Below are 11,900 nucleotides of genomic sequence, written 5' to 3' on the forward strand. Positions count from 1 at the left end.
TTTATACTCACGAGTTAGATTTTGTAAATGTGAATAGTGTTGTGCTTGTATTAATTTTATTTAGTAAATGTATAATTTGAGACTGATCTGGCTCCATACAGATTAACACGTCTTGATGAATAATAATGATAAAAAAAGAGGTTGCTTCCTTTGTTTTATGTCTGTGAAACTGCCCCAATATTGAGTAACAAGTCAAAGATCAGTGACCATAATAAAGGGGTCAAAAACAGCACTTAAAAAAGGAAGGAAAGAAATGATCTTAATAGGTGGCTTATAATAATTCTCTAATTACAAAAAGGTTGTGTGATTGTCACAGAATGCATGAGGGCCGAAAACAAAATGGAATGATAGAAAACGTCCCATGTAACTCTCAAATTGGCTCAATATCAGCTCACGCTCAGCGGTCAGACCTAGACTTGCATCTACATCCAGATCGCCATGAAGGAATGGATATATTTTGGCAGTTGTGTGCTCAAAAAACGAGCGGATGAAAGAAAGATGGAGGCGTATAGGATCTTCTTTAGGTGGTGGAATGATTGCAAAAGATGTGTCAGCACCCAGTTCGTCAACCTCGACTTGCACAGCCAACACTTTCCCACCACATTTTTTTTTTGTCATGGAAGAGTCATAAGCAAGAGGAAGCGGCATCACTAATCTGTCAATGGAAGAGGATAAGAGGAGCCAGCAACTCTGACTGCCTGAGGGCTGGAAGTAGAGCGACAGAGAAGGAGAGACGGGATAAAAGAGGAAGGAGGAGTGCTAAGAGGGAGAGCATAGTCCAGTCATGTCCAGCCTGTGAGTGGTGGACAGTAAGGCCTTGGTCTTCACAGTAGCACACAGCGAAAGAAGCTGCTCTTTTTCGGCTGTTCAGTGGTAATTTTCACACCGTGGTTGCTGCCCTGAGGATTATTTCCCTCCTGTGTGAGCAAAGATAAAACCAACCAATCAAGATTCTGATTTTACTGCTACAAGGAAGACAGAGATAAGCAAGAAACTATGAAGGATTCATTCATCACTTACTAACATTATGCACTCGTTACCAATGATGTTTACACAATTTTATGCATTTATCAATTAATATTGACTTGTTTAGACTGATTGTTTACTGAAGACTGACCTATTATTGCTGTCAGACATTTTAATTGAGCATCAGCCTGGTCGGTCTCTTGGGTCATCTAACCAGAGACTGTTATTCATACCCAAGTCGAGGCTGAAATGCAGAGGTGACCGTGCTTTTGCAGTAGCTGGTCATAGGTCATGTTTCATCCCTGTCTGTTTTTAAATCTAGGTTAAAAACTTATCTCTTTGATTTGGCATTTTATCAGTGAAAAGTGTCTGTTTTAGCAATAATTTTATATATACATTTGTTTTTATCTGTTTTGATTTGTACTGTGCAGCACGTTGGTCAACCTCTGGTTGTGTTAAATAGTGCTATAGAAATAACATTGACATTGCTCATATACATTATCTATTATTAATCCACCATTATGTGCTTATTTAACAATTATTATTGCCCTATTTTTTTTTTTGAGTGATTGCTTACTAATAATTGACTAATTATTTCTCATACACATTATGTATTATTGGTCCACCATTATGTGCTTATTTACCGATTATCATTGCACTATAACTACAAATCAAGGAAGACCGAGACAGAGATAATGAAGGCTTCATTCATCAAAGCGGTCATAAATAATGAACATTATGTTTTCTGTTACCAATGATGTTGTTTAGACAATTTCCTGCATTTATCAATTAATATTTACTTGTTTCCAATTATTTTTGACTGATTGCTTACTGATGACTAGGCCCACACGGAATCTGTGCGCGCAGAATTTAGCAGATTTCCGCAGATTTTTAGCCATCATTGATTCTGTTTATTTACTTGTGTAAATGTGTGTACATTTATATTATTCCGCTTTTAAATTAATTTCAGTAATATTATTGACTAATATGAAAATATTCATACGATTAATTTACAAAACAGTTTGTAAAGTAATATCTTCTGTCTTTTAACAGATATATTATATTAGAGACTTGCTTTGTTTACCAAATAAAGTGTATCTTATTGCATTTGCATTTTAAACATTAAATAGAAGTTTAAAGTGTATTATTTATTATTTCATATATTAAGTTTTAGTTATGATTCTCCCAAAATCATTCCGCAAAAATCCGCAAATTTAACAAAATTATCCGCAAAAATGGCCACAGATTCTGTCTGGCCCCACTGATGACTGACCTATTATTTTAATGTGCTTATTTACCAATTATTATTGCTCTATTACTACAATTCAAGGAAGACAGAGATAAGCAAGAGATGATGAAGGCTTCATTTATCAAAACAGTCACCAATTAAGAACCTTATGTACTCTGTTACCAATTATGTTGTTTTGTTTACACAATTTTATGCATTTCCCAATTAATATTGACTTATTTGCAATTATTTTTCACTGACTGTATACTAATGATTGACTTATTATTTCTCATAGGCATCATCTATTAGGTGCTTATGTAATAATTATTATTGCCCTATTGTTTACCAATTATTACTGATCTATAATAAAGTCATTACTTTTACATTTTTCTTATAATCACTTTATTTTATTGACAAAGACATAAAAAAATAAGTATTTTAAGGTCTTATTTGTTAGCATAAGTTAATCATTAAGTATAAATATGTTTTTATTGAACTTTTTAGTGCAAACACATCCTTTACATTAAGTAATAATATAACATCCATCACTCATATCATTTAAATCTTCACCCCCACATGCAAGTTAATCCCCAAGTGAATAAAATGTTTACTTTAATGTTAATTCCCAGCACATTACCTGATGTCGACAATTAAAATGCACTAATAAATGCTGAGAATAAAAAATAATGATATAAAAGTTCCCTCAAGTTAACAAATGAAAGTGCCATTATCAAATTCACTTTTACTTAAAAACCTAAAGCACAACAAGGGAAAGTCTTACCAATTTTGTGTCCATCTTTGCTTTTATGTCTCTGGCGAGTGTTAAGAATGCCTGTGTGTAAAGCAGAAACGTCATTACTTCTGCATTTTGACCTTTAAAAGCTCAATCAGCTGATAAGGAATTAAAATGAGACTTACATTCTCAACGTTTATATTAGCCTTCGCACTTGTCTCCATGAACTTGATGCCGTACTCTAACGCCAGCTGAATGGATGGAGGCAAATTCAACATTAAAACACATGTATGATCACACATTGCTTAGTATTTATAGCTATTTGTAGTAATGCAGGTAAATCATTAACTAAATGACTATTGTTGAAGATTATTATGCCATTGTTAGCAATCAAAATTGAAGTGTTTTATAATAACAAACGGTTTGTTTTGCAAGAGATGATCAGTTTAGTAAAGTAACTGGGTCCACTCACCTTCTCGCCTCTGTCTTTAGACACCTGCCTCTTCTCATTTATGTCACATTTGTTCCCCAAAATCATCTTTTCCACATCTGCTGATGCATGCTATGTTGAAAAAGGAAAAAAATAAAATAAAAGAAGAACATTGCGGTTAAATATTCATACAATATTGTTGAGCAAACAGTGCAACAAGTTCCAAATTGACTGGTCTGAATGACTAATAATTGGGCTACAAATAGTTCAGATTGATTAGCTTCTTAGACTTCACACACCTGAAACTTGCCTATAGCACTTATTCACTGCTGCTCTTATAGTTGTGTAAATTGCTTCCTTGTCCTCATTTGTAAGTCACTTTGGATAAAAGCGTCTGCTAAATGACTAAACGTAAATGTAAAGATAATAAAAAATAACTGTAATATAACACATGCATTTGTGTGCAAAAAGAGTTTTAACTAGACACTCTTTGGCTCATTTCCACTGACTGGTACAGTACGGTACTGTTCGCATCAGTACGGGTCACCTTTATCAGGCTTGCGTTTTCGTGACCCTGGACCCTAAAATCAGTGTTATGTTGCATACTTATATTTCAGTAATGACAAAAAATGCATTGTATAGGTCAAAATCAGGGATGGGGCAGTTCATGAAAAAAAAAAAGAAACTTGACGTGCAAAAGCGATATACGTAAACAGCCTCTGAAGCAGTTTGTTGATGTGTTACTGTCCATCACAGTTTCAATTTGTTCATTTCCAGTTTACAGCGTCTCTTCCGCAATTAACGCTGCAAACTTGCACGCTTCAGTTTTTATTAGTTTAAGATTACAGAGAAAGACACAGCAGAAACTCAATACTCGTGCATTTCTCTCTCAGCTCATGAATGCTGATTTTTTATATATATATATCAGCAACTTTAACTTTAAAGTTAAATATGATTTTTCATATATACACACATATAAATATTTACATTTACATTTAGTCATTTATCAGACGCTTTTATCCAAAGCGACTCACAAATGAGGACAAGGAAGCAATTTACACAACTATAAGAGCAGCAGTGAACAAGTGCTATAGACAAGTTTCAGGTGTGTAAAGTCTAAGAAGCAAAGCATTAGTAATGTGTTTTTTTTGAGAGAGAGAGAGAGTACAGTTAGTGGTATAGCCAGAGAGGCAGTTACAGATTAGGAAGGAAAGTGGAGACTAAATAGTTGAGTTTTTAGTCGTTTCTTGAAGACAGCAAGTGACTCTGCTGTTCTGATGCAGTTAGGGAGTTCATTCCACCAACTGGGCAGATTGAATGCGAGAGTTCGGGAAAGTGATTTCTTCCCTCTTAGGGATGGAACCACGAGGCGACGTTCATTCACAGAACGCAAGTTTCTTGAGGGCACATAAATCTGCAGAAGTGAGAGCAGATAAGGAGCAAAGCCAGAGGTCGCTTTGTAAGCAAACATCAGAGCTTTGAATTTGATGCGAGCAGCAACTGGCAGCCAGTGCAAACGGGTGAGTAGCGGAGTGACATGTGCTCTTTTGGGTTCAACAAAGACCACTCGTGCTGCTGCGTTCTGAAGCAGCTGAAGAGGTTTGATAAAGTTAGCTGGAAGCCCGGCTAGTAGAGAGTTGCAATAGTCCAGTTTGGAGAGAACAAGAATATATATATATATATATATATATATATATATATATATATATATATATATATATATATATATATATATATATATATATATATATATATACACATACACACATATACATATATAATATAATATATATATGCTCAGCTAGTGAGTTCAACTGTAAAGCATTTCTCTAAATATTTATTTAAAAGGTTCAGTGAAACTAAAGTTTTTTAAATGTTAGTATAAGAATGTTATTTTTAAGGTTATCTATAAACTAGTGTGCTCAAAACAGTGACAAAATTCGCATTTAGAAGATACAAACATCCAAAGCTTGCAGTTTGTCATGTGAACTTCTGCAGTTTTTTGTGTCACCTTATACTTCAGTTTCCAATTAAATCTTCTGACCAATCAATTGCTTTCTAGTATCTGACATGCCCCGCCCCTTTAAGACACTTCTCATTTGCTTTTAATTTAATACACTTGAGCTTAGTCACTCTCACTGGCAGAGCTGAAGTAAAAACAAAACACTATTGGCTGGTTTTTATAAAGGGGAGGATCTACTCTATGTCACGCCCTCTTGTATTACAGATTACATCAAACATCGAATAAAAATGCACATTTCAAAGCACTGCATGATATCTTTAATGTTTAAATACATCTTTATTAATTATGCTAAGTTTTGCTTTTCCACGGTAAACTACCATAAATTTTGTAATATATATATATATATAAAACACTTAAATTATTTTGCATTTTAAAAATAAACATGCTAATTATATCCATTAGAAAGACATTATTGTCGGGGCAATAGCCTGGTGGTTGGCGCGTCGACATATGGTGCGGTAGCGCGTCAGGGCGTCACGAGTTCGAATCCCGGCTCGGGGACATTTCCCTACCCCACCCTGCTCTCTCTCTCCAACATCGCTTCCTGTCTAAATACGGTCCGATCTAATGGAGGCAAAAAAGCCAAAAAATAAATCTAAAAAAAAAAAAAGAAAGACATTATTGACCCAAAACTTTATATTTTATCTGTTCATGCTTTCTCAAAAAAAAAACCTTACAATTTGCTCATATAACAATTTTTAACGCAATTTTTTATTTTGTAATGTTACAGTAAAAAACGGTATCACAAAAACAAGATGCAGATAAGACCTAGAGATGTATCATATTAAGGACACACAACAAAAGACACGAAACCTGAAGTGATCTGTTAAAGGAAGATAAATCAGGCACTGAGACACTCACCTCCTCTATGTTTCGGATCCAGTTTTTGATGTTGTCAAATGACTTCTCATTGGTGATATCATAAACCAGCATAATACCCTATGATCAGATAAAACTTAATACAACTCTGCACAACAAGCTATTATAAAGGACAACAGCAAACTACCAAAAGCAATATAATAGCATAAACTGACATACACTTTCAAAAATGCTCAACACAATCCTTCACATTGTCTTATGATACTTAATCAATCAAGTGGATTGAACATAAAATAATTAAGTTGTTCCAAAAAAAAAAAAAAAAAAAACTTAAGAGTTGTGTTGTTTCAACTCATTTTAAATAAGTAGTTCGAACAAGTAGCAAAGTTTTTTTTTTTATTGTACTTGAGCATTATCTTACCATTGCACCTCTGTAATATGCCGTCGTGATCGTCCGGAATCGTTCCTGTCCTGCCGTGTCCCTGTAAATAAAACAAATTCAGCATTGCATTACAATTGTAAGCTGAAATGTGGTTTGCAGATCTGGTGAAGCGGAAAATGGCATTCTCCTTACAAGAGCGAACATAAAAGAGAACCATTTAATATAAAGGAGAAATTAACCCAGCCATGGTTTCACTAGTCAAACAGTGGCTCCTTCAGAAATTCTTCCTCAAATGAATTTAGCCGTGCCATTCCAGCAATCTGCTAATGTTCAACTACTTGTTGGAGGAAAGAAGTCTGGAAACTCACCATATCTGTAACTTTATCTTCTTGCCATCTAGTTCTATTGTTCTGATCTTGAAATCGATACCTGGAGGAGAAAACACGCAACCGTCTTAGGCCAAAAGAGTCTCTTTCAAACATCTACAATATCAATCTATTTTTAGGTATTAAAACCAATGCACATAACAGATTTCTATAGAATGCACAACATTTGATATATGAATATTTTATGTACAAGAACTCCAAGCATCAAACTAGACATTTAATATTACCTACAAAAATAAAAAAATCTAAGCATCAGCATGAATGGTAGAAGATGCATATTTTAATTCAAAACACTGATTGATCTTGTACCATTAGAGAGTTTACGATCTTAAAAGAGTAATGGAATTAGGGATGCACAATATATCATTTTAGCATCGATATCGCAATGTGTGCATTCGCAATAGTCACATCACAGGATCTGCAATGTGGAGTTGGGATTATTATAGTAGATTAGCAATGAAGAATGCAGAGTGTTATTTTACATTACGAGAAGCGCCACCTCATGTATTGTTCTTTAAGTGGTAAAAGGTAGTAATGCAAGGCTGATGAATTAGCTTAGATCTTTTGTACCTTTAAATAAATATCGATACTTGGCTACATCAATAATGTATCGCGGGTGGAATTATCACAATAAACCAGCACTGATATTTTATCCTGACCCTATTATTGAATAATCAAATGTAGTGTCGGATCGAACAGGTATCAATGTTGCAATGCTACAAAATATATGTGTCGTTAATAAAATACATCTTATACATTTTTGATGCATTTTTCTCCTTCATTTGCAAATATCATGACATATTGTGGATGGTTTTCTTGTGATACATCGCTAATAATGTGATCTATCATAATCAGGGGTAAAATATAGTGATATTATCATATTACTGTACCTGAATAGCGGACTACCTTTGCTCTATATTATTTATTTACTCTTGCAATTTCTTTGATTCACTGCTCTACACGATTATTCCAATCAAAGTTAATATTTCATTCCAAATAGAGCTATTTAAGTCATCTGCCGAAATTAATATTGCAGAAAAAAAATACATCGTAAAGTCCGATTTTTCCAGTATCGTGCAGCCCTAAATGGAACAACAAAATGTGCATATAACAAACTATGTCCTTGGTGTCCTATGTGTTTATCTATGCATGTATGTATAGTATATATGTATGTATGTATAGTATATATATATATATATACAAACAAGTTTTCACTAAAATACCGGAACCGTTTCTAAGTTTTTTGCGTAAGCAAGTATTTTACAGTACTTTAGAAATACTCAAAAATGTATCTGTTAGTGTTTTCAAACAATTATATTTGATTTACCAAAGTCACACAAGCGGCAATTTCACATCGGTCACATCCATAACAGAGATGTCACATCCATAACGCCACTTTTTCTTCATAAATACTAAAATATTAAATAAAATAAATCATTTTTATTTTATAGTGAGCCGATTTGTATTTTTTTGATTATCATTATTTATTTTGGATTGTGCAGTTTAAGTCACAGAATTTCTACAAAGTATGGTGTGTAATGTAGACTCGCAAACTTTTTGGTCACATTAATAACGCATGTTTATTTTCCTCATTTAAAGTACAAAAAATGTTTACAGATTGATATTTTTCTGGTCCCTTAACTCTGTGATCAGTTGTTCTGGAAAATATAAACAGATCTCTCAGTATATTGTTAACATATACTTTCTTTATGAATTTTTGTTATTACTTTTTACTCTAAATGTCACATCCATAACGCTGGAATTGCTCATATATATATATATATATATATATATATATATATATATATATATATATTGTTTTAAGTAATGATTATTATCATACAATTTAACAGTTTCTAGAAGACTTAAACTAAATGGTCATCCAGTATAACAACAACAAAAAATGTCAGGCATACTTATAATAATAATTTCATGACATATTAAAGACTATGTAAGGATCACAGTTTGGCCTAAAACATTCAATTAATTTTCAGCCTTTAGAGTTTGCAAGAGTCCTTCAAAAGTACCAATTTACCAATATTTACCAATATGTCAGCAAGATATTCAAATGTATCATCATTACTCACTCGTTTTGGTATATTATTTAGCAATAATTAAGTTTTAAGTTATGTCTTTTACTACATAACGCTTCATGTTAAATGGCTATCGGTTGTTTTCAACGACATATTGACATAAATTATTATATTTTCTCAAAGGTTACGCCAAACTCACTTCAATTTTATTTTAACATGCGTTCATATATATATATATATATATATATATATATATATATATTAGAGAGAGACTTCTGGTGTGTGTATAACAGGTGACATATTATTAACACGCATCTAATTATATACTTTTTTTCATTTGAATTGAATGACCAACAAATACATCTAAATATGTCATTTTTTAATTTTCTAAATAGCAATAAACAGATATTCTGAGTCTGAGTCATTCTGTCAGAGAAGCTAAGTTAGATGCTAACAACCAAAACAATAATATCCATCAAACACACACTTTATGGTCATATAAGATAATAAACCAAGGAACAAAATGTTTGCAAAACTGTCAAAGTTTACAAACAAAATCAAACAACTATAAACAAAGCTAGCAGAACAGTTACTTGTCCATTAGCTTAGCCGTTAGCACAGCCTGACGTTTCATTAACAATCCGAGCCCAAAAGCTTTAAAACGAGGACATAAATACCTATCGTCGAGATAAATGTCGAGTTAAAGGCATCCTCTGAGAATCTGAACAGCACACAGGTCTTCCCGACTCCGGAATCCCCGATTAACAGCAGTTTAAACAAATAGTCGTAGGTCTTCGCCATACTGAACGTATTGCGGAAATCCCGCCCGGTACTTTAGCAGTCAGCGCTGAACTCGCAAAGAGGCGACCAACTGACCAATCGCGCTGTGGCGAAGACTTCCTATTTGAATATTCATGAGGTCAAACTGACGTTCCTCGTTCCTTTCTGCAGCGCACTGGCACGTAAAGTTATTAATATTCATTAGACATGCCTTTGTCATAGTAGGATTCGTTCACTCGCTAACTGTCCTAGCGGCCACGTCGAACGTCAGAGTATGTGATTAATATTCATAAGCTAACGCCTCGCCGTAGTATTAATAAAATATATGCTTCCTGAACTAATACAAGACCTCATACCTTCACAGTAATTACTTACATAAGTCTGTGCCTGAAGGTCATCACTAATTAGTGTGTGTGTGGCCGGTCAAATTCCTTTATAAGACTTGGCTTCATGCCTTTCATTTATTTTCTTCTCTCACTTCACGCCGTTTTAATGTAAAAATATTGTTTATATACATAAATATTTAAATATGGTTTAGGGTTTATATGCATACACATATACACTAGATTGTGCACATGTGATATGTACTGACAAATATAAATTTAATATATAAACAATTATTTAAATTTTAGTTTATATTAGATTTATATTTAATTATTTTATATGATCATTTCATACTTATTTATATAGAATTTGTGTATTCTATATAATATAAAAATATTTTTAAAATATATATTATATATGTTTATGTCAGCTTAAAAATGTTGTTTGGAAACGTACAAATCAATATAAAATATTTTATATGACATGTTTTTGTGGTTTAAGTTTACTAAAAAATATTTAAAATAATATATATATATATATATATATATATATATATATATATATATATATATATATATATATATATATATATATATATATATATATATATATATATATTTAATTATTTAAGTCAATTTAATTATTTAGTTTAGAAATGTTTAAATCAACATGCTGTATTTTTATGGTTTTAGATTACTAAACTAATTATATTTATGGATAAAAGTGTTACATTTTCATGATATACATATACACACTAACCGGCCACTTTATTAGGTACACCTGTCCAACTGCTCGTTAGCGCAAGTTTCTAATCAGCCAATCACATGGCAGCAACTCAATGCCTTTAGGCATGTAGACATGGTCAAGACGATCTGCTGCAGTTCAAACTGAGCATCAGAATGAGGTAGAAAGGTGATTTAAGTGACTGAATGTGGCATGGTTGTTGGTGCTAGACGGGTTGGTCCGAGTGTTTCAGAAACTGCTGATCTACTGGGATTTTCACGCACAACCATCTCTAGGGTTTACAGAGAATGGTCTGAAAAAGAGGAAATATCCAGTGAGCGGCAGTTCTGTGGGCGCAAATGCCTTGTTGATGCCAGAGGTCAGAGGAGAATGGCCAGACTGGTTCCAGCTGATAGAAAGGTAACAGTAACTCGTTACATCCGAGGTCTGCAGAAGAGCATCTCTAAACGCACAACACGTCTTGAGGTGGACGGGCTACAGCAGCAGAAGACCACACCGGGTGCCACTCCTGTCAGCTAAGAACAGGAAACTGAGGCTACAATTCACACAGGCTCACCAAAATTGGATAACAGAAGATTAGAAAAACGTTGCCTGGTCTGATGAGTCTCCATTTCTGCTGCAACATTCAGATGGTCGGGTCAGAATTCGGCATCAACAACATGAAAGCATGGATCCATCCTGCCTTGTATCAACAGTTCAGGCTGGTGGTGGTGGTGTGATGGTGTGGGGGATATTTTCTTGGTACACTTTGGGCACATTAGTACCAATTGAGCATCGTGTCAACGCCACAGCCTACCTGAGCATTGTTGTTGACCATGTCCATCCCTTTATGACCACAGTGTCTCCATCTTCTGATGGCTACTTCCAGCAGGATAACGCGCAATGTGATAAAGCGTGAATCATCTCAGACTGGTTTCCTGAACATGACAATGAGTTCAGCATCCTCAAATGGCCTCCACAGTCACCAGAGCTCAATCCAATAGAGCACCTTTGGGATGTGGTGGAATGGGAGATTCACATCATGGATTGGAATGGATTTGGATAAAGTCCCC

General features: G+C 34.0%; 1 protein-coding gene across 1 annotated transcript; it reads right to left on the bottom strand.

Annotated features, from left to right (window-relative positions):
- Positions 1 to 9,846, bottom strand: rab8a (RAB8A, member RAS oncogene family). The gene is made up of 8 exons (XM_056468418.1): positions 9,678 to 9,846; positions 6,950 to 7,010; positions 6,621 to 6,681; positions 6,242 to 6,319; positions 3,400 to 3,489; positions 3,113 to 3,178; positions 2,976 to 3,026; positions 1 to 917 (listed from the first exon to the last, which is right to left on the bottom strand). Exons 1-8 carry the CDS (start codon positions 9,799 to 9,801, stop codon positions 825 to 827), a joined length of 624 nt encoding a protein of 207 aa, XP_056324393.1. The 5' UTR covers positions 9,802 to 9,846; the 3' UTR covers positions 1 to 824.
- Between the last annotated feature and the right edge of the window lie 2,054 nt (positions 9,847 to 11,900).

This window comes from Danio aesculapii, chromosome 2 (assembly GCF_903798145.1).
Source record: "Danio aesculapii chromosome 2, fDanAes4.1, whole genome shotgun sequence".
NCBI classification, from domain to species: domain Eukaryota; kingdom Metazoa; phylum Chordata; class Actinopteri; order Cypriniformes; family Danionidae; genus Danio; species Danio aesculapii.